The sequence below is a fragment of the Geotrypetes seraphini genome, chromosome 3 (assembly GCF_902459505.1).
Source record: "Geotrypetes seraphini chromosome 3, aGeoSer1.1, whole genome shotgun sequence".
Taxonomy (NCBI): domain Eukaryota; kingdom Metazoa; phylum Chordata; class Amphibia; order Gymnophiona; family Dermophiidae; genus Geotrypetes; species Geotrypetes seraphini.
The window spans coordinates 283,587,076-283,612,087 of NC_047086.1; the positions used below are offsets into that span (position 1 = coordinate 283,587,076).

General features: G+C 39.9%; 1 protein-coding gene across 5 annotated transcripts in view; it reads right to left on the bottom strand.

The window, feature by feature from the left end:
- The window catches only part of TTC13 (tetratricopeptide repeat domain 13), a 290,777-nt gene that overhangs the window by 170,883 nt on the left and 94,882 nt on the right, over nt 1–25,012 (bottom strand). For all 5 annotated transcript variants that reach the window (XR_004538644.1, XM_033935670.1, XM_033935673.1 and 2 more), the window contains one exon: nt 20,712–20,853. Coding sequence is in view for 4 of the 5 variants with exons in the window: in XM_033935670.1 (XP_033791561.1) it covers nt 20,712–20,853 (142 nt within the window). In the remaining variant the exon portion in view is untranslated. The remainder of the gene's footprint in view (nt 1–20,711; nt 20,854–25,012) is intronic.

The following is a 25,012-nucleotide window of genomic DNA, read 5'->3' on the forward strand; positions in this document are numbered from 1 at the left end:
GTTGAAACTTATGATGCATTTCTATACAATGAGTTACTAATGGTGCTTCCTTTTTGTTGCATTTGAGATTAGAGCGATGTTCATTTAATCTGATCTTGAGAATGCGGGTGGTTTTGCCAACATAAAGTTTGCTACACGGACAAAGCAAAAGGTAAACAATGTGTGTTGAATTGCAATTGTTGAAAAAATTAATAAAATATGATTTATTATCAAAAGGATTAACAAACTTATCAGATTGAATCATGATTTCACAATTCAAACAGCGTCCACATTTGTAATGACCTTTTAATATGGGTTTTGTGATTGTTGTAGATTTCAACTCAGATGGACACAAAAGTTCCTTCAGGTTTTTGCCTCGTGAATAGGAACTTCGGAGAGTGGTATTTTTAAATATGTCCAGTGTTCGCATAACATTCCAATGTTTCTTAACAGTTCGCATAATCTTGGGGCTGGCATTAGTGTATTTTGAAACAAACGTGCAGATGGTATCATTATGTTCTTGTTTGTGAGATGGTTGAAGCAGTAAAGATCGATTATTATATTTTGCCCTTTTATATGAAGATCTCAAATGCTTCGGTGTATATCCTCGTGCTAGAAATTTCTCTTTAAGCATTGATGATTGAGATGAAAAATCTGTATCTGAACTACATATGCGCTTATATCGGAGAAATTGAGAAAAAGGCAAACTGTTTTTGCATCCATGAGGGTGACAGCTTGTAGAATGAAGAAAAGAATTTCTGTCTGTATTTTTATGATGAACTTTGGTAATGAAGCCTTGATTAGTTTGTGTGATACTAATATCTAAAAAAGAAATGTTGTTATAAGAACAAGTATGTGTAAATTTGATGTTTTCATTACAGGTGTTAAGCCATCTTGAAAATGCCATAAACTCATCTAGATCTCCCATCCACAATATGAAAATATCATCAATGAATCTATGCCAAGATTTAATTCTGCTATGAAATGGTGATGACACTATCCATTCATTTTCAAATTGATTCATGAAGATGCAAGCAATGGATGGTGCAAATGTCGCCCCCATGGCTACTCCCGATAATTGGACATACAATTTTTCTAAAAACAAAAAGTAATTTTCTTGCATGGCCATTCTAGTTAATTTTAACAAGAAATCGGTGGGCACAAAATGGGGACGTGGCCTAGAGTCCAAAACATGTTTAATTGCTTGAATTGCTTCCTCTTGGGGGATTGAGGTGTACAGCGAGTTAATGTCCAAAGTGGCCATCAAATATAATTCATGTTCTTGATTGAAATCTTCTAAGATGCAAAGAAAATGAGTAGTATCTTTGATGTATGTGACATGATTTTCAACATGATCTCTAAGAAATTTGTCTACATAAGATGATAAGGCTTCAAGTAAAGATCCTCTTGCGGAGATGATGGGTCGACCTGGAGGTTTGATCAAATTCTTATGGATTTTGGGTAAAAGATACAAAACTGAAATAGACGGATAAAGAACATTGAGAAATTTATGTTCACGTTTAGTTAAACGTATAAAAACATCAATGCTTTTAATGTTTCCAATCGTTCAAACATTTCTTCTTCACAAAGTTCTTCATCTAACAGTGATTCATCATCGGATTTTTTAGCCACAAGAAGACAAAATTATCGGAGACAAAGAGGTGGTAGAAACAACAGAAGGGGACGCCAAAGAAATCAATATCAACCGTAGTCAATCTGTCTTCTTATACTTTAACACCTGTTCAAGAACATGTTTTGTCCTTAGGATTATCCTTCGTACTAACCAATCATCATAATGCTTTCCAATTTCGGATAGATTTTGAAAGATTCATCAGATCACTATCATTAAAAATATTTTTTGATGGCAAACAGTCATATGACAGGTCCGTAGTTTTTGAAAGATCACAATGGACTCCTCCTGGTCCGCTTGATCCCACTTTGGCTGTTTTTAAACAGATGGTTTTAAATGAAGTCGATCAGATGTCGTTCAAATTTAAAAATAATAATTTAACTAAGATTGAGTCTCAAGCCATAAAAGATCTAAGTAGAAACACCCAAATAGTAATTAAAAATGCTGACAAAGGCGGCGCAATAGTTATATTAAATAGATCAGATTATATTGATGAAGCCTTGTCACAACTAAATAATTCTTTAATCTATAAAGAAATTCATCTAGATCCTACACATCGACTTCAGACTACCATCTCTTAACTTACCAAAACAGCATTGGATCAGGGATATTTAACTAAACGTGAACATAAATTTCTCAATGTTCTTTATCTGTCTATTCCAGTTTTGTATCTTTTACCCAAAATCCATAAGAATTTGATCAAACCTCCAGGTCGACCCATCATCTCCGCAAGAGGATCTTTACTTGAAGCCTTATCATCTTATGTAGACAAATTTCTTAGAGATCATGTTGAAAATCATGTCACATACATCAAAGATACTACTCATTTTCTTTGCATCTTAGAAGATTTCAATCAAGAACATGAATTATATTTGATGGCCACTTTGGACATTAACTCGCTGTACACCTCAATCCCCCAAGAGGAAGCAATTCAAGCAATTAAACATGTTTTGGACTCTAGGCCACGTCCCCATTTTGTGCCCACCGATTTCTTGTTAAAATTAACTAGAATGGCCATGCAAGAAAATTACTTTTTGTTTTTAGAAAAATTGTATGTCCAATTATCGGGAGTAGCCATGGGGGCGACATTTGCACCATCCATTGCTTGCATCTTCATGAATCAATTTGAAAATGAATGGATAGTGTCATCACCATTTCATAGCAGAATTAAATCTTGGCATAGATTCATTGATGATATTTTCATATTGTGGACGGGAGATCTAGATGAGTTTATGGCATTTTCAAGATGGCTTAACACCTGTAATGAAAACATCAAATTTACACATACTTGTTCTTATAACAACATTTCTTTTTTAGATATTAGTATCACACAAACTAATCAAGGCTTCATTACCAAAGTTCATCATAAAAATACAGACAGAAATTCTTTTCTTCATTCTACAAGCTGTCACCCTCATGGATGCAAAAACAGTTTGCCTTTTTCTCAATTTCTCCGATATAAGCGCATATGTAGTTCAGATACAGATTTTTCATCTCAATCATCAATGCTTAAAGAGAAATTTCTAGCACGAGGATATACACCGAAGCATTTGAGATCTTCATATAAAAGGGCAAAATATAATAATCGATCTTTACTGCTTCAACCATCTCACAAACAAGAACATAATGATAACATCTGCACGTTTGTTTCAAAATACACTAATGCCAGCCCCAAGATTATGCGAACTGTTAAGAAACATTGGAATGTTATGCGAACACTGGACATATTTAAAGATACCACTCTCCGAAGTTCCTATTCACGAGGCAAAAACCTGAAGGAACTTTTGTGTCCATCTGAGTTGAAATCTACAACAATCACAAAACCCATATTAAAAGGTCATTACAAATGTGGACGCTGTTTGAATTGTGAAATCATATGATTCAATCTGATAAGTTTGTTAATCCTTTTGATAATAAATCATATTTTATTAATTTTTTCAACAATTGCAATTCAACACACATTGTTTACCTTTTGCTTTGTCCGTGTAGCAAACTTTATGTTGGCAAAACCACCCGCAGTCTCAAGATCAGATTAAATGAACATCGCTCTAATCTCAAATGCAACAAAAAGGAAGCACCATTAGTAACTCATTGTATAGAAATGCATCATAAGTTTCAACATCTAAAATGTTGGGTCATAGATCAGATATTTAAATCTAGAAGAGGTGGTAATCGTGACAAGCTGTTATTAAGAAGGGAACAACATTGGATTTCAAGATTACATTCGTTTGAACCTGATGGACTCAACAATCAAATAGAATGGCATGCGTTTTTTTAATAAACGACATATTTTGTTTCAACATTCTACACCAATACCATTCTGTCTTCATTTATATGATGCATTCCTATTAAAGATATGTTGCTTTTTTAATTTTTTGATTTCAAAATTTCAGTTTCTCAATGTTTTTATTTTGTGGACTGTTATATAACTTGTATTATCAGTTTTCACACATTGCTAGAGCATGTTTAATACTGGAGCGCTCTTGTTTGAGATCGTTCTTCGATCTCACTGGTTTAATTATATTTTTTTGATGTTTTACGTTGTACTCATATGACTTATGCACGTTATTATTCAAAACATCATTATTGATTTTATTGGTTCTATTTCCTTAGCGTCCTGTTTAAAAACAGGCGCCATTATTAAGTATGTTTAATATTGTAGCGCTTCAGTATGAGATCGTTCTTTGATCTCATTGGTTTATTCTCCTTGACGTTTTACGTCGTATCCACATGATTCATACACGTAAATATTTGTGACATTATCATTGATTTCATTGGTTCTATTTCCTTGGCGTCCTGTTTAAAAACAGGCGCCATTTTGTAATGCGATTGATGAAACTAACTATGAGCATTTAGCGTCCTCACGGGTGAGTCTCTTTTTTGATTCAACTCTGTTATACATACAGATTTTTCAGTACTCTCAGCCATTTATTTATGTTATTCCAGCTTTTTATTAAAGCTGTGTTATCACAACTGATGCAGTATGTTCTGCAGATATTTTATATGCGTTTGTAAAAAACACACGTTTTCCTTAACTATCATTGCATGACTGACATTCTGTACTACATATCGATATCATTTTTGATAGATTGATATATTTAACCAGTCATTAATTAATGCTTAATGGGTTCTGATTTGCCAATAAATTATTCATATAATGGTCTTTCGCTCTCTTCTGTAGAACATGTGAGCAATTTGATAAATTATTGCATACCGGCACTATCCAAGCTCTATTGTTACCCCCGAAGAAGCCCGTTGGAGCGAAACGGATGGGACCTCCGTCGGGTCACTTGACATCTATAAGCTATAAATTTGATTTATTTTGAAATTTACTTAGAGCTGCTGGTTCATTATGCTCAATTGAAATGAAGAGAGATTTTGATATAACAATTTTTGATAAATTATAAAGTTTTGTGGTAAATTTAAAAAAAATTTTTTTAAATATACATTAGATAAAGAATTAAAATCACATAAAAACACTATACAGGGGTTTTTGACCGGTGATGAAAACCAACCCCAATTGGCTATGGTCTGTTTGATCATATTCCAGGGGTTTTTTGAGGTCTTTTCTCCTCTGTTTTAGATTTTACATTATATGTAACAATTGAGTGATCCACCTTTTTTATGGATCTGGTTTTCAAACACGATCTGGAGATTGATCGGGCTCACTGCGTGCCTACACATCAAATCGATCCTGGTGCCCGCTATCCTAGGCCTATGGTGGTGCGTCTTTTATGATATGGCCAGGTCATGGAGATTATGAGACAAGCGAAACTTAAACATCCCTTGAAGTTCGAGGGCAACTCTATACTCCTAGTTCCTGACCTTGCTAAACAAACCGCCAAGCGATGGAAACAACTTCTGGAATATCGCCCTCACCTCAAGACCATCGAAGTGAAATTTGGCTTATTTTACCCTGCCACCCTGCATGTCACGCTCAATAACATTACAAAGAATTTCACGAATCCCATGGATCTGGCGGATTTTATTTAACGATCTACTCCAAGCGAGATTGACAAGACTTGACTTACTAGCATCGCTCTTGTAGTCTTCACCTGTCATCGCGTTCCTATGGCTTCCTGGATTCATACATCTCGAGTTCCTGCTCTACTTGCGGTTTCCCTGCAGTTTTCACTCACGGAACTTATATTTGCTGTAATATCCTTCTAAACTGTGCTTGCTGTTATCTATCTTCTTCAGTATGCTGTTTAATACTGATATCTATGGTTGTTACTCTGATGTTTACAGATATTTTACCATGCTTTCTATTTTATTGAAAGATCTGCTCCATGCGAGATTGATAAGACTTGTCTTACTAGCATTGCTCTTGAAGTCTTCGCCTGCCATCGCGTTCCTGTGACTTGCTGGATTCAGACATCATCTTGAGTTCCTGCTCTACTTGCGGTTTCCCTGCAGTTTTCACTCATGGAACTTATATATGCTGTAATATCCTTCTAAACTGTGCTTGCTGATATCTATCTGCCTCAGTATGATGTTTAATACTGATATCTATGGTTGTTGCTCTGATGGTTGCAGCTATTTTACCATGTTTTTCATTTTCATGGTCTCTTGCTTATTAGTCATATATTTATTATAAGAATCTGACCTTATACATCAGATCCTTCTTTTACCATTATCTTTACCAGTTCTTTTTTTTGTTTGTTTTTTTTTTGACCGGCTGGCTGTGCTTGACCACTTGCTGCCCCTGTAGCTTTACTATCCCATCTTTTTTCTTACTACTTTACCTCTGTATGTCCTATTCATGTTCTATATATATGCAGCTTATGCTACTAAAGTTTGCTACTGGTGTGGTTTTGCATGTCTTATTTGGTTTACTGATTATGCTGATGTTCATGTTTGGTTACAATCTCATTACATGCCTCCTTCCACACCTGCTTTGATATACAACATTGGTCTTACTTACAATTTAACATACATATTTGCTTGCTTGTTACATATGTATACTTATATTGGGATTACTGTTCTCGCATGTCACTGTCTTTTTGCTCTTTCAATGACAAGGGATTGAACAATCCTCTTAAAAAACAAAAGATATGGAATTATATTAATAGATTACAACCTGACATCTTATTTCTACAAGAATCTCATCTCTCTGCTCAAGACTCAGCTAAGATATCTTTCCCGTGGGCTCTTCCTGTGCTTTTCTCTCCTGCCCTGGAAAAACATAAGAGTCCTTACCTTCATTAGAAATAGACCTGATTTAATTTTGGTCTCCCACTCTGTGGATGGTAATGGCAGATGGATCAATGCTACAATTAGATTTAATGACAAACCCATCACGTGTCTCAATGTTTATGGTCCCAACATCAATGACCCTAGTTTCTTTGATGTTATTTCAGAACAACTTGCAACTTCCTCCGACCATCCCACTATCATTGGAGGTGATTTTAATTTAATTCTAGATCCTGCTAAGGATAGGAAATTGTGTGCATCATATAGGAAATCTATATCATGGCATAAACTTCAGAACCTGATTTTACAGTTCCACCTAATTGACCCTTGGAGATTACACAATTTGCAATCTCAAGACTTCATTTTTTTTTCTGCATCCCACTCAACATATTCACGTATTGATTTCTTTTTGATCAGTGCCTCTCTGTCATCTTTCGTATGTGGTTCTACAATCAAGGAGATTGCTGCTTCTGATCATGCAGCAGTGACCCTTCAGCTAAAAGATATGACTTGTGTCCTACCATAAAAACAATGGAGACTTAACAGTTCCTTATTGGATGAGCCTGAATTTGTCTCAAATATTGGTGCTGCCATAGATGAGTTCTTTTCCTTCAACAAACCAGATGATACCAATTAGAATACTCTTTGGGACTCCTTTAAAGCTTTTATTAGAGGTAAGATCATTTCCTTCTCATCCTATCTGAAGAAATGGAGACTTCTGACATTGAATGACATGGAAAAACATATTAAATGCTTAGAACAAGAACGCATTTGATCCTCTAATGACTTCTCACTTCTAACAGAACTCAGATCACTTCGGTTAAAACACATTCTTATGAGTCAGATGGCAAATAATCATTTACTCCTAAAGAATGCTACATACTACCTCAAAAACAATAGGTGTGGTCACACCCTAGCCCAATATCTTAAGGGTAAACCTACCAAAACATACATTGCAGCATTAACGGATGATTCCGGAGCGACTATAACTGACTCCCAGTTGATTGTGGACGCTTTTCAGAAGTTTTATAGTTCACTCTACTCTTCAGAAATGAATGATTCCTCTATGGCTTCAGATTTTCTGGGATCGCTCCCTCAGGTATCTCTCCTGGAATCCCAAATCGAATACCTATCTAGACCTTTTTCACCTGAAGATATATATCTTTTGCTATTCGATCACTAGCGAAGAAGAAGTCACCTGGTCCTGATGGACTACCTTCGAAGTTCTACCAGGTGTTTTTGCCTCATCTTCTCCCTCATATCAATGCCTTTTTCCTAGCTTTACTTGACTCTGGTCAAGTGGATGGTACCTTCGCGGAGGTGACTATCATTGTTCTTCCTAAAGCAGGAAAAGATCCTATGGATGTGGGAAGCTATCGACCTCTATCGCTGATAAATACTGACGCCAAGATCTTTGCTAAAATGATTGCTCTTAAACTTCAACCTGTGTTAGACACTATTATCACTCCTGACCAAACCGGCTTTATGACTGGGAGATTATCAAGCGACAACACTAGATTGTTTGCCAATATCATTCATCTTGCCAATTCAACAGGATCCTCATTATTAGCAGTGGGCCTCGACGCTGAAAAAGCGTTTGATCGGATAGAGTGGTCCTTTATATTTAAAACACTACAATAGTTCCAATTTCTGCCTTATTTCATCACATTGATACACATACTCTACACTAATCCCTCCACGAAACTATATATTAATGACACCTTCTCCCCGTCTTTCAACCCAAAGAGGGGCACACGCCAGGGATGCCCGCTGTCCCCGCTCTTATTTAATCTGGCTTTGGAACCCCTGCTTATTGCTTTTAGATCTAATCGTAATATTATTGGATTCCAATTAGATTCCTTTGAAGTGAAATTATCAGCATACGCAGATGACATCTTATTATATGCGTCTCCCACCTCCCTTCCACACATCCTTGAAGTTATACGGAATTACTCATCTCATTCTGGCTATAAGCTCAATCTTTCCAAATCAGAGATTCTACCTCTGAATTGCCCAGATGCACCCGTGGAATATAAAGACCTCGGATTTCTGTGGACTCATGATAAAATCAAATACTTGGGTATAATTTTTGGCCAAACATTAGACGATACAATTTCCTGTAATAGTGATCTCATCCTCTCCAAAGTAAAACGTATTTTGACACAATGGTCTCCGCTTAAGCTATCCTGGTGGGGACGTCTTGATACTATTAAGATGATGATCATCCTGATCATTAACTATGTTTTGAATATGATTCCATGTCTCTTCCCGAAACACTTCTATAAAAAAGTGGAATTGCTTCTTGTTGACTTCCTATTGAACCACAAAACATCTCGTATTAATTTACAGAGAAATTGAAGTTCTTTTTCACACAGAGGGTGGTGGATACATGGAACGCACTACAAGAGGATGTGATAAACAGGAGCACACTACAGAGGTTCAAAGAAGCTTTGGATAGGTACTTGGAAGACAAAGGGATTGAGGGGTACAGATAAGAGTAGAGGTAGATTATAGGGATGGGATTAGAGGTAAGTTACAAAATTAATCAGGGACCACTGTTCAGGCACTAGGCCTGATGGGCCGCCGCGGGAGCGGACCGCTGAGCAAGATGGACCTCTGGTCTGACTCAGCGGGGGCAACTTCTTATGTTCTTATGTTCTAAATGCTCTAATAAAATGGGGGTGTCTCCTTTCCTAGCTTATATGACTACCATCTATCCTTTTTGCTATGTCAGGGAGCCAGATGGCACTATACTACCGATGACAGATGTCCGGCTTGGCTCTCCCTGGAAATGAGTTTTGGTTCCTCACATTTGAAATTTGCTCATATGACCAAAGCATCTCCGTCTCTCACTTCAAATCCTGTGATATTGTCCACAATCATGGCCTTACATGATATGGATTCTTTATTAGAAATTAAATGGATAACCTCATCAATGACACCGCTGTGGAACAATCCTAAAATAAAGATTCAGAACAATCCGATCTCTTGGAAACTTTGGCAAGACCATGATATTTGGACTCTTAATCAACTTTATGATGGTAAACAATGGTCCACATTTACTGCTATTTGTAGAAAATACGACTTGCCGCCTTCACAATTCTTCAAGTGGTTACAATTGACTCATGCCATCAAAAAGGATCTCCTTTCCCATATCACATGTGCTGGCTATCCCACACTTCTTACATGTTGTGACAAAATCACCTTCAAACGTCAGGAAGCCCTCTCACTGGTATAAAACTATCCAGACCCATAAATATTTGCCAGCCCAATCTCTGAAAAATTCTTGGCATAACGATATGAATATGGTTCTTGATGGCTCTCAATGGGACTCTATATGGCCTACTTGTACGAAGGCTTTACACTCTGCTTCTATGATACAGTCTTCTTTTTTTGTTCTACATAGGGCATATTGGACCCCTCATCGTCTTGCCAAGCTCGGACCCCCTCATACAAACTCATGTTGGTCCTGTAAAATGGAAGGAGGGACCTTACGTCATATGCTGTTTGACTGTCCCATGCTGAAGAAATTTGGGGCGAACATTTGGGAAACTATTCAACAAATCCTTCCCGTTACACAACCTCTGTCATATGCCATAATCATTTTCGGTGCTGGAGCATTGTCACGCTCCCTTTCTGATTTTGAATCAATTCTCCTCCAAGGTTTATTGATTTTGGCCTTGAAAGTCATACTTTCTAACTGGAAGGATTTATCATCAGCTTCCTGTTCAGCATGGTGGGCTAATGTATCTACTGTTGTAAAATTTGAACGCATCTTTGCTGAAAAAATGGGTTCATTGAGGAAATTTCATGAGATTTGGTCTCCCGTATTGAACTACTATGATATGTGTTCCGCTTGAATTTTACACCTCCTTGATTTTCTGTTATTCCCTCTAAATAGTGATTGACTGTTTCCCTGACATTGCATATTCATCGTATTGTCTCAGTATTGTTTGCATTTTCTTTGATGTTTCTTCCACTCTGTACTGTAACACCTTTTTTCATATTATGACCCTTGTATACTTGCTGTATATCTGATATTTTCTGATTATTTCTTGCATAATACCTGCTTGCTAGATGTATTTCACTTCATGTCTGCTTCAGACATTGGTTTCACAACGGATTTTTTTTTTTCATTATTGATGTTCTAATTGTTTGATATATGTTTTGTTCATATATATACACCAATAAAATTATTGAACAAGAAAGACTTATTCAACAAATCTCTGGAGACGGGAGTGCTCCTGGGTACCGGAGGAGAGCGGATGTGGTCCCTATTCACAAAAGTGGTCACAGAGATGAAGCGGGAAACTACAGGCCCGTAAGCCTCACTTCGGTTATTGGAAAAATAATGGAAGTGTTGCTGAAAGAAAGGATAGTGAACTTCTTAGAATTTAATAGGTTACAGGATCCGAGACAACATGGCTTTACAAAAGGTAAATTGTGGCAAACGAACCTGATTGAATTTTTTGATTGGGTGACCAGAGAACTGGCTCGAGGACATACGCTAAATGCAATTTACTTAGATTTCAGCAAAGCTTTTGATACGGTTCCTCATAGGAGGCTCTTGAACAAACTTGGAGGGTTGAAGTTAGGACCCAAAGTGGTGAACTGGATTAGAAACTAGCTGTCGGACAGACGCCAGAGGGTAGTAGTTAATGGAAATTGCTCGGAGGAAGGAAAGGTGAGTAGCGGAGTCCCTCAGGGTTCGGTGCTGGGGCCGATCATAAGAACATAAGAAATGCCTGCACCGGATCAGACCTTGGATCCATCTAGTCCGGCGATCCCGCACATGCGGAGGCCCAGCCAGGCTTACCCTGGCGAATACCTTTGTTACTCGTATCCCTCAATGTGTCTTTCAAGAAGATGTGCATCCAACTTGCCCTTAAATCCTTGAATGGTGGTTTCCTCCACAACCTCTTCCGGGAGAGCGTTCACTACTCGCTGTGTGAAGCAGAACTTTCTGACATTTGTCCTGGCCCTCCCCCCACAGCTTCAGTCCATGACCTCTTGTCCGAGTCACCTTTGACATTGTGAATAAAGTTGTTCCCTGCTCTATTTTGTCGAATCTTTCAGTATTTTAAAAGTCTTTATAAGATCCCCTCGCAGTCTCCTCTTCTCGAGGGTGAATAATCCTAGTTTTCTGAGGCGATCTTTGTAGCTCAAGTTCTCCATACCTTTTACAAACTTCGTTGCTCACCTCTGCACCCTCTCCAGTAGTATTATATCCTTCTTTATGTAGGGAGACCAATGTTGGACACAGTATTCCAAGTGTGGTCTTACCATCACTCTGTAAAGCAGCATTATGACATCCTCAGATCTACTCGTGATACCCTTCTTAATCGTGCCCAACATCCTGTTTGCTTTATTTGCCACCACTGCGCATTGAGCCAACGGCTTCAGGGTCCTGTCTATCATTACCCCCAGGTCCTTTTCTTGTTCGCTTTTGCCCAAAGTTACATCAAACAAGGTATACTGGTGCTCCTTGTTTTTCCTGCTCAATATGTTGTTGATCCTGTTCAATATGTTTGTGAGTGACATTGCTGAAGGGTTAGAAGGAAAAGTTTGCCTTTTTGCGGATGATACCAAGATTTGTAACCGAGTAGACACTGAAGAGAGAGAGTGGAAAATATGAAAAAGGATCTGCAAAAGTTAGAGAAAAGAGTTAGGTCTAATATCTGGCAACTAAAATTCAATGCAAAGAAATGCAGAGTAATGCACTTGGGGATTAATAATCGGAAGGAACCGTATTTGCTGGGAGGTGAGAAGCTGATATGCACAGACGGGGAGAGGGACCTTGGGGTGATAGTGTCTGAAGATCTAAAGATGAAAAAACAGTGTGACAAGGCGGTGGTCATTACCAGAAGGATGCTGGCTTGTATAAAGAGAGGCGTAGCCAGTATAAGGAAAAAGATGTTGATACCCCTGTACAGGTCCCCACTTGGAGTATTGTGTTTAGTTTTGGAGACCGTATCTGGCGAAGGTTGCAAGAAGACTTGAAGCGGTCCAGAGGAAGGCAACGAAAATGAAGGGAGGTTTGCGCCAAAAGACGTACGATGAGAGACTGGAAGCCCTGAATATGTATATCCTAGAAGAAAGGAGGGACAGGGGAGCTATGATTCAGACGTTCAAATACTTGAAAGGTATTAACGTAGAACAAAATCTTTTCCAGAGAAAGGAAAATGGTAAAACCAGAGGACATAATTTGAGGTTGAGGGGTGGTAGATTCAAGAGCAATGTTAGGAAATTCTACTAATTCTGCTCAAGTCAAAAAATGCTTTCTCACTCTATGGAAACTTTGTACCATTAAACAATACTTCGATTTCTTTTCCTTTCGACTGCTGGTTCAATTTCTGATCTTAAGTACCTTAGACTACTGCAATATTATATACATGGGATCTCTCAAGAAAACCATCAAACGATTGAGAGTCATCCAAAATGCTGCAGTCCGTCTCATTTATGGCCTCAAGAAATCAGACCATGTAAGCCCATATTACAAAAAACTACACTGGCTGCCTGTGGAAGCAAAGGTCATTTTTAAGTTTGCTTTCCTTTGCTTCAAAACCATGACAGGTTCATCCCCATTCTATCTGTCTCACCAATTCAAATTCCCAGGCACAACTAATACACGCAGTACCTAATTGTTCGCTTTTCCATCCCTAAAAGGCTGCACCTACAAGAGATACATTGATAGAACACTATCAATCCAAGCAGGCAAATGGAGCAAATGTTTAAACAACTTCATCTCAAATGCACTTTCGTACCAAACGTTTAGGAAGTCAATAAAAACTTATCTCTTTGACATATTTCTCTGACCCCCACTTCAACCTGATGTACCTCAATCTGATGTACTTCAAAACACTTCCAGATAAACCTGACTAAACTTAGCATGCCAATGTAATTTTGAAAGTTCTTTATAATGTCGCTGTCTTATACAGTCTCTTCCCTTGTAAACCGCTTAGAACAGTTTGTGGTATGGCGTTATATAAAAATAAAGTTATTATTATTATTATTATTATTACTACTACTTTATGGAGAGGGTGATGGATGCCTGGAATGCACTCCCGAGAGAGGTGGTGGAGAAGAAAACGATGACGGAGTTCAAAGAAGCGTGGGATGAACACAGAGGATCTAGAATCAGAAAATAATAGTAAACATTGAAGAACTAAGGCAAGTACTGGGCAGACTTGCACAGTTTGTGTCTTTATATGGCCTTTTGGTTGAGGATAGGCTGGGGAGGGCTTCAATAGCTGGAAGGGTGTGGATGGGCTGAAGTGAGCTTTGACGGAGACTTCAGTAGTTGGAGCACAAGCACAGTACTGGGTAGATCTTTGGATTCTTGCCCAGAAATAGCTAAGAAGAAAAAAAAAAATTAAAATTGAATCAGGTTGGGCAGACTGGATGGACCATTTGGGTCTATCTGCCGCCATCTATTATGTTACTATGTTACAAACCATCACCTGATAACAAAAGTTATGGCTTTGTATTGTCTTTATTGTTGTACAGTTTGTATTGTCATCAATAAAACCATTAAACATTAAGTGAAGAAATATTTGCTTTGTTTTGTTTTAAATTTACTTAGTAGCTTTACTGAATGCCCCCTACTCCTAGTATTTTTGGAACAAGAAGTTAAGTGATTCACATTTACCCATTCCACTCCACTCAGTATTTTATAGCCTTCTCTTCTCCAAGCTAAAGAACCCTAGCTGCTTAAGCCTTTCCTCATAGGGAAGTCATCCCATCTTTTTATAATTTTTGTCACCCTTCTATACTTTTTCTAATTCCGCTATATCTTTTTTGAGATGTGGCAACCAGAACTGCACACAGTATTCAAGGTGCGTTCATACCAGTTAGTGATAGAAAGGCATTTGCAATACAATACAGTGTCTCATATACAGCAGTTTTCTGTAAGGAAACTATGTGATTTACAGTAAGATTTAGATCAAGTTCTTGATGTTACATTGTTAGAGGGAGAGTTGGTTTAGAGGAAGGGGTGAAAGATAAGAAAGCAGCTATGCTATAGAGAGAAGAGATATATTTTTAGTTTCTTCCAGAATTCAATGTAGGTGGTAGGTTGTGTTAGGTGTGTTGGCATTTGTTCCCTTACCTTTGCTTTTTATTCCTTTCCTGATAATTCCTAACATTCTATTTGCTTTCTTTAGTCACTGCTGTTCACTGAGCTGAGGGTTTCAATGTCTCCTTAATGATGACACCTAAATCCTTTTCCTGAGAGGTGATTCCTAATGCAGAATCCTGCATCATGTGGCTATACAGTCATGTGAAAAAATTACACCCCATGAAATATTCAGTTCTTTCTTAAGAAATGTTCACATATTGATGTCAAATCTTTTTTATTTATCTCTGGAAATAGTGATATAATTGCAGGTAAACAACAAAAATTTTCCTTGATTTACTCATGAAACAAAAGATATCCACAAAAATGTATAGTCTAACAGGAATAAATTAGGACACCCCCGCATATCCTCCCACTTAAACTGGCTCAAATTACACATAGGTGTATCACATCAGGTGCACAAAATTAGAACATCGTTACTCAGCATTTTGAAGGGGGTTTGCCCTACTTAAACCTCAGACATTTAGTTTCATGTGCTCATGACTGCTGCAGTGAGTGAACACCATGGTGAGATCAAGAGAGCTGTGAGGCTTTCAGAAAGAAGATTGTAGCAACTCATAAGTTTGGTAAGGGATTTAAAAAGATCTCAAAAGAATCTCACATTAGCCATTCCATGGTTCAGAAAATAATGTACAAGTGGAGGACTTTCCAAACAACTGCCAACATGCCCAGGTCTGGCCATCCAAGCAAGTTGACCCCCAGAGCAGACCGCAAGATGCTAAAAGTCGTCTCCAAAAACCCTAAAATGTCATCAAGGGACCTATAGCAGGCTCTTGCTACTGTTAATGTGAAAGTTCATGCCTCTACAATCAGAAAGAGACTGCACAAATTTAACTTACATGGGAGGTGTGCAAGGAGGAAACCTTTGCTTTCTAAGAGAAACATCAAGGCCAGACTGAAGTTTTCCAGAGAGAACATATATTTAACACCAGGACTTCTAGAATAGTGTTCTATGGACAGATGCCAGAAAAGAGGACATGTTTGGCGTACAGTCACCAAATACAGCATTCCAAGAAATGATCCTCATGCCAACTATGAAGAATGGAGGTGGAAGTGTCATGGTTTGGGGATGATTTGCTGCAGCAGGGATCTGGCCAGCTCATAGAATCCTTCTATCATGTATCAGAGGGAGCTTGAGGAACATGTGAGACCATCTGTAAGAAAATTAAAGCTGAAGCGGAACTGAACCCTGCAACACAACAATGACCCAAAACATACCAAGGACTGGCTGAAAACTAAGAAATGGAGAATCCTGCAGTGGCCGAATCAAAGCCTTGATCTTAATCCCATTGAGACACTGTGGGGTGATTTGAAACAGGCTGTACATCAGTGGTCTCAAACTTGCGGTCCAGGGGCCACATGCGGCCCGCCAGGTACTATTTTGAGGTCCTCGGTAAATTTATCATAAATCACAAAAGTAAAATAAAATAGTTTCTTGATCATATGTCTCTTTACATATAAATTACAATATTAATATTAAGACTTAACCAAAAGGAAAGATTTATAAACTATAAAGAGAGTTTTACCTCATGCAAAATTGTCATTTCTTTAATAATTATACAACAAACTCCAAAACAAAATTGCCAGAGAACCTTACAAAGAAACCCACAAAAAGGCAAAAATGTCAAAGGTTCCCTAGAGTGGTAGTGAAACAGTGACAAGGGCTAAATCAATAGCCAACAAAATAATGTAAGGAAATAACTATCAGAATTTTTTCAAAACTTAGGTACCCTCAGTGCGAAGGGGCAGCGATGGGAACGTGGCTCCAATGCTTCATGCATCAAGGTGGCGCCGGGAAGGCGTACACCTACACACCATCATAGGGCACCAGTGTGTGTGTTTTATAAATCAAAATGACACAATCACCAATAAAACAGTGCAAATAAACACAGGTGGATACTGTTACAACAATCACTCAGGGAACCCCCCAGCCAACTCCCAAAAAAATAAAAAATGAGCAAAACTTAGCTTCCAAAGATTTTCATCCAATGTCTAATGTCCAAGGGAGGTGAGACAGGGCAGATGGAACGCCGTAAAACCAGGTTCAACCAGCCTGGTTTTGGGAACACGTCCCTTCCTCAGGAACCCATAACTGAACAAATCAATCAATGGCAGTCCTCCAGAAGAGCTGGGAAGGAAGACATTAACTATTTTTTCTGAGGCCCTCCAAGTCCTACAAATCCAAAATGTGGCCCTGCAAAGGGTTTGAGTTTGAGACCACTGCTGTACATGCAAGAAACCCCTCAAACATCTCACAGTTGAAAGACTTCTGCATTGAGGAGTGAGCCAAACTTTCCTCAGACCAATGTCAGAGACTGGTTGATGACTGCAAGAAGCGTCTCACTGCAGTTATTTCAGCCAAAGGGGGTTAACACTAGCTATTAGGATGCCCTAATTTATTCCTCAGTTAGAATACACATTTTTGTGGATATCTTTTGTTTCATGAGTAAATCAAGGAAATGTTTGTTGTTTACCTGCAATTACATCACTTTCTTTTCCAGAGATAAATTTAAAAAAACGATTTGACAGCGGTTCACCTTGATATGGGAACACTTCTGGTCCACGCTAACACCTGTGGAACGTAGTAAACTCTTGAATGCTTGATGTGTTGTTTGTTTTGCTCTACAGTATGCGACTACACATTATGAATATCCACATTGCCTGGGGGATTTTTCAGGGGAGGGAGGGGAGTGTTTGTTAGGGGTGGAGGGAGCTTCTTTCCTGCTTATTAATGTGCTATGCTCTTTAACTAATTTCATTATGAGCTAGTTTAGTTTGGTATTGTTACTTCTGACATGATTGCTTTCTTGGTGATATTACTGGCTCATGTTTGTATGTTACTGTTACTTTGAAATGAAGATGATTAAAAAAAAAATTTGACATCGAACTGAATATTTCATGGGGTGTCCTAATTTTTTCACACAACTGTAGTTCAGGTTCCTTTTCCCCACATGCATTACTTTGCACTTGATCACATTAAATGTCATCTGCCATTTTGATGTTCAGTCTCCCAGTTTCACAAGGTCATCTTGTGATTTAACAACTTTGAATGACTTTGTGTTATTAGTTAATGTAATTATCTCACTAGTTATTCCCTTCTCTAGATCACTGATAAATAAGTTAAAAAGCAGCAGTCCAAGCACAGACCCCTTGGGGGACCCCCACTATTTACCCTTTCTTCATTGAGAATATTGGACATTTAACAATATTCTTTCATTTCTATTTTTTAACCAGTTCTTAATCCATAACAGGATATTGCCTCCTATCCCATAACATTCCTCGGAAGTCTTTGAAAAGGGATGATATTTTTATGGAGCAATAATGAACATCCAATTTCTCCAATCTGTCTCAGATCTATTCCAATACAATTATCCAATTCTATTAAAATTCTTGGCATTATCATCGATGACAAACTAACCTTTCATCAACAGATTGGCTCAGTAGTTAGAAAGTGTTTTTACAAATTAAGAATGATCAGATCAATCTCCAATCTTCTAGTACTATCATCTCATAATATTTTACTATATTCCCTGGTAATCTCACAACTTAACTATTGCAATTCATTGTTCCAAAGAATAAGTCAGAAAGAATTGAGAAGACTGCAAATCATCCAGAATACAGCTATCAAACACCTCTTTTAATAAAATCACACTGGCTACCAATTACTCATAGAATCATTTATAAAATCTCACTACTCACATTTAAAACAAAGATCTTACATTTCCCATGATTCATGAACAGGCTGATCATTCCTTACTGCTCTTCTAGAACACTCCGATCCAGTAACTAACATCTCTTGAATATTCCTTCCCTACGTCACTTATTCAATGACACCACCAGAAAAAAAGATCTTTGCAATGACAGAACCAACACTTTGGAATTTACTACCACAACAGCAGCAGGAAGAGACTTCTACTGACAAAATTTAAAAAATTTAAAAACATTCTTATTTAAAGATGCCAATTTTGAAAAAGTTAGATCTTCAAACAGATCATGTCAAGTTATCGGCCTATATCCATTCTGCCTTTTGTAGCACGAGTGTTTGAGGTCAGTTAGAACGGTTTATTGAGTGAGCTGCCTGTTTAGACAAGAACCAATTTGGGTTTAGAAAATCATAGTGTGGTAACATTGCTTATTGTGACCGTTGATGAGCTACGTTTAGGTATTGGTCGGGATCATTGCTTTTGTGTAATATCCCTTGATATAACTGCAGTGTTTGACTCTCTTAACCACTGTGGGTTACTGGAAAGATTGAAAGAGATTAGGGTGGATGGCCGAATATACGAGTGGTTTATCATTTCTTGACAATAGGATATTGTGTCCCCACAGCAATGGTGAGATATCTTCAGAACTTAAGTTGCATTGTGGAGTTCCACAGAGTTCAGCTCTATTGGCAACCTTGTTTAACATTTATCTGTCCCCACTGGGTGCTCTTATGGATGAGATGGGTGTTTCTTATAGAATGTATGCGGATGACATCTAGTTTTCCTTTAAAGTACAGGGATGAGGGGATCAATTGGTAAATGAGTTAAATGGATATATGGAAAAAGATTATAAAATGTATGAGAGGTAGAGGCTTTGAGCTGAAAGTTGGGAAACAGAGATCCTGATTGTGGGTGAGATAAATGAGCATCTGTGGCTTAAAGAGATGAATGTTTGTAAACATTTGATTAAGATCTATGAAGAAATTAGAGTACTTGGTGTGATGGTAGATGCGCATCTATCTTTCAAAGCACAGATCTCAAAAGTAGTGAGGTCTGCTTACTTCACCATGCGGAAATGGTCTCATTTGAAGAATATCCTGTCAAATTGGGATTTGAGACAGGTACTTCAAGTGCTAGTACTATCCCAGATAGATTACTGTAATGGTATCTATCTAGGTTTATCTCAAGTACATATTAAAGTGTTACAAATGATACAAAACTCAGCTGCCCGGTTACTGGCTGTAGTATCTCGATACGAACATATTACACCTATTTAAATATATTATATTGGTTGTCGATATTGTTTCGTATCCAATTCAAAGTTTTGAAACTTATCTAACAAGGTGTTTATGACATCTTGCCAAATTATTTGGCAAAATGCTTAACACTATATTTATTTAAAAATTTATATACCGCATAAAAACTATGCAGTTTACAAAATTACATGCATACATATTAAAATACTAGAACAGTACACCTAAGCTTAGGTCAACATTCTAACAGCTCTTACTTTGAGGCGTCATTGTGTGTCCTCTACTGCAGATCTTAGCTGTCTAATTCATATATTTGTAACTCACTTTGGGTGCTAACTGTAAAGCATGAAAGAAAGTTTAATAAATAAAATGGTAAACCTTTCCTAACTTCTCTGCAACATTTCTCACAATGATACTAGGTGGAACCAGCCCCAGCACAGATATTGAACAGAATCAAGACTGAACCCTGAGGTACTCTACTAATTAACTAGTTTTCCTCTGACTAAATTCCAATAATCACTAGTCTATTCAACTCTTTTCTGATCTGTCACTTAGGTCTGCTCAATATTTAGAAACTGTGAAAGACAGTATCAGAAACTCTGCTAAAATCCAACTAAACTGCCATAGCTTTCGTCTAATTATCTAGTCAGCAAACCAAAGAAATCCATTGGATTTGAGACACAAAAAAAAATCATTAAAAAATTACTCATGTTTACTCACTAGACCTCCAGAAGTCCCCCTCCCCCTCTTGGAACTTTGTTTATATTATGTCTGAAAGGTTCAGTTATATTAATTTGCTGAGCTCACTTCCTGCTTACCTTAAAGTTCTGCAGTGCTTCCTGCAGGCTGCCATGATGATAAAGCAACATGCCCTTTAGCTGAAGCGTCTGAACATGATTCTGATTTAGCATTAAAGCTTTCTGGAAGTTCTCAATAGATGCTTCAAAGTTTCCAAGTTCTCTAAGAAATATACACATCGATAAAATATAAGTTACACAAACAATATAAATTTCTTTAAAGTATCTTCTATTAGGTTAAATATAGTGTAAATGAAATACATATATTTATATATAGAGCTCTGGAATACATTTTCATTTAGGAATGAATAAGTGGAAATTGAAGCTGCTTGCCTGTTAGAGAGCATTCAATATGTAGTAGGATAAATCAGACTTGTACATTTATTTTCTTAAGAGCTCTGAAAAGCCTAGGCAGTTCTCCATACCTTATGTTTATAAAATTTTATTTTTATGTTGATCATTTTGTTCTCTTAGTGCAATATCTAATAATGTCATAGTTAGGATATTGCAATTCCTGGTATCTGAAATAATTAATGAGAAGTATCCAACATTGCTGCCAGATTGATTTACAGGTCCAGGAAGTTTGAGAGGACAATTTCATTACTGATAAAGTTGTATTAGTTTAGTCTTCTAGATCACATGCTTTATTCATAAAATAATTTTTGATAAGTTATCTTTGCATTTAATAAAACCGATTATAATGCCAAATTCTAGGAGACATTCTTAAATGATTGATTACTTTTTCTAAAGGAGTAAGTGTGCCCTTAACACAGCTTAACAGGGCTTACTGCATGAGGTCCTGCAATACATCTGAGATTAGAAAGCGCATACAGCACAGTTACTTACCGTAACAGGTGTTATCCAGGGACAGCAGGCAGATATTCTCTACATGTGGGTGACGTCATCCATGGAGCCCCGTCGCGGACAGCTTTTCAAGCAAACTTGATTGAAGATCTCAAGTTTGCTAGCACTGCCCACGCATGCGTGCCTTCCTGCTCCACTAGAGGGCGCATCCCCTCCTCGTGGTCTTCAGTTCAGATAGCTAGCAAAGAAGCCAACCTTGGGGAGGTGGGAGGGTTGTGAGAATATCTGCCTGCTGTCCCTGGATAGCACCTGTTACGGTAAGTAACTGTGCTTTATCCCAGGACAAGCAGGCAGCATATTCTCTACATGTGGGTGACCTCCAAGCTAACCAAAAAGGGACGGAGGAAAGTTGGCAATTTATGAAAACAGATTATGCAAAACCGACTGGCTAAACTGGCTGTCGCACCTGGAAAAGGCATCCAGACAGTAGTGAGAGGTGAAGGTATGAACCGAAGACCAAGTGGCAGCTTTGCAGATCTCCTCAAAAGGCATGGCTTGAAGGAAAGCGACAGAGGCCGCCATCGTTCAGACCTTATGTCCCATGACTCGACCGTGCAGCGAGAGACCAGCCTGAGCATAGCAGAAAGAAATACAAGCGGCTAACCAGTTGGATAAGGTGTGCTTGGAAACCGGACAGCCCAACTGATTAGGATCAAAAGAGATGAACAGTTGAGGAGCCGTCCGATGAGACTCGGTGCGACGCAGGTAAAAGGCCAACACCCTTTTACAATCAAGAGTGTGAAGCGCCACCTCCCCAGGATGAGAGTGGGGCTTCAGAAAAAACACCGGAAGAACAATGGACTGTTTGATATGAAAGTCCGAAACAACCTTGGGCAAGAACTTCGGATGAGTACGGAGGACCACCTTGTCATGATGGAATACAGTAAAAGGCGGGTCCGCAACCTAAACCTGCAGCTCACTGACTGCGAGCAGACGTGAGAGCAACCAGGAAAATCACCTTCCAGGTGAGGAACTTCAGAGGAGCCTTATCAATGGGTTCAAACGGAGGTTTCATCAATTGAGCCAGAACCACATTAAGATCCCAAACCACCGGAGGGGGCTTGAGAGGAGGATGAACATTGAAGAGACCTTTCATAAAGCGGGAAACCATCGGATGGACGGAAAGCGGTTTCCCATCAAGCAGCTGATGAAAAGCAGCAATCGCACTGAGGTGGACTCGAATAAATGTCGATTTGAGGCCAAACCGAGACAGGTGGAACAGATAATTTAGCACTGACGGCAAGGAAGCAGAGAGCAGTTCCATGCGGTGCTCAACACACCACGCAGCAAATCTGGACCATTTTTGGGAATAGCAGAGACGCGTGGAGCTCTTCCGAGAGGCCTCCAGAACGTCCCTCACCGACTGAGAAAAGTCTAAGGTGGAAGACATGTGGAGAGGAACCAAGCTGGTAAGTGTAGAGACTGCAGATTGGGATGCAACAGCAAACCCTGACTCTGAGACAGCAGAGAAGGAAACACAGGCAGAAGCAGAGGCTCCCTGACACTGAGCTGGAGGAGCAGGGAAAACCACGGTTGCCGGGGCCACCGAGGAGCAATCAAGATCATGGTGTACCAGAGTCCTGAGAATCAGCGGAAAGGGTGGAAACGCATAGAGGAACCCGCCCATCCAATCGAGAAGGAAAGCATCTGCCTTGAGACGATCCCGGGCGAACATCCTCGAGCAAACACCTGCCGCAGAGTCTGAGAATGGAGCAACCATTCGTGCGGTTAAAGAAGGCGACTCAACTTGTATGCCAGACAATTCTGCTCGCCCTGGATATACACCGCCCGAAGAAAGATGTTGTGGCGTAGCATCCACCGCCAAAGTCAAAGGGCCTCCCTGCAGAGCGATAGGGAACCTGTCCCCCCTTGCTTGTTCACATAATACATCGCTACCTGGTTGTCCGTACGCACCAGGACGACACAATCCTGCAGCAATGACGAAAGGCCACCACAGCACAGTAAATGGCCCGTAGCTCCAGAATGTTGATGTGGCAGCGACGGTCCGCACTCGACTACAAATCCTGAGTCCAAAGGCCGTCGAGGTGCGCTCCCCAAGCGTACGCCGAGGAGTCCGTCGTCAGAACCTTCTGATGCAGGGGCGTGAGAAAAAGCAAACCTCTGGACAGATTGGACGAGTTGGTCCACCAAAGGAGTGAGCATTTCAAGGAGGGAGTCACTCCAACGAATTTGGAAACGGGCTCCCAATCCTGCCGCCACTGAGAAGCCAGGGTCCACTGAGGAACACGCAGATGCAACCTGGCAAACGGCATGATGTGAACGGTGGAGGCCATGTGTCCCAGAAGGATCATCATCTGCCTGGCCAAAACCGACGACCTCTGAAGCACCAGCTGACTCAGCTGCAGGAGAACAGCTTGCTGCGGCGGAGGCAGGAAGGACCGGAGGTGGACCATGTCCAGCACCACCCCAATGAACTGCAGGACTGAGAGGGGCACAACTGGGACTTGGGGAAGTTGATCTCGAACCCCAGACTCTGGAGGAAGGTAATAGTCTGACGGGTCGCTGAAATAACCCCCTCCCTCGACGGGGCCTTGATAAGCCAGTCGTCGAGGTACGGGAAAACCTGAAGGCCCCGCGACCGTAGGGCAGCCGCCACCACCACGAGGCACTTCGTAAAGACTTGTGGGGAGGAAGCGAGCCTGAACGGGAGGACCCGATACTGCAAGTGAAGGTTCCCCACCCGAAAGCGAAGAAACCTTCGGGAAGCCGGATGGATCAGAACATGAGTGTAGGCTTCCTTCAGATCCAGGGAACACAACCAGTCCCCCTCATCCATCAAGGAATACAAGATGGGAAGCGAAAGCATGCGGAACTTCTCCCGAACCATGAACTTGTTCAACTTTCGGAGATCCAGGATAGGACGAAGGTCCCCGGTCTTTTTGGGAAACAAAGAAGTACCTGGAATACACTCCCAAACTCTGTTGACAAGGGGGAACCCTTTCCACCGCCCGCAGACGAAGAAGGGCATGCGCTTCCTGAAGCAGCAGAGGCAGCTGATCTCCTTCCATAAGCGACTCTCGGAGACCTGTCCGGTGGAAGAGTACAGAAGTTGAGGGAGTACCCTCCCCGAATGATGGAGAGGACCCAGGAGTTCGTAGCAATCTCCTCCCAACGATGCGCAAAGGCGCGCAGACGTCCCCCTATAGGCAGAGGGGAAACCGCCAGGGCGGGGGAGGCCAGCCTCCGCCCGCCCGGCGAGTCAAAAGGACGGCGAGGGTTTGGTCGCCGCCGGAGTAGGAGGTTTAGGAGGGGCCCGCTGCTGTTGCGGCCTCCGAGGAGGAGAGCGAGAAAAGGCAGGCGTAGACTTTTGTGCGTACCGCCACAGAGGAGGGCGGTAGGATTGGGCGGAGCGGGCTTCGCCTTAGGTTGGACCAATGAAGCAAAGGAGCGTTCATGTTCCGAGAGACGCATGGTGGCGGCCTCGATGGAATCATCGA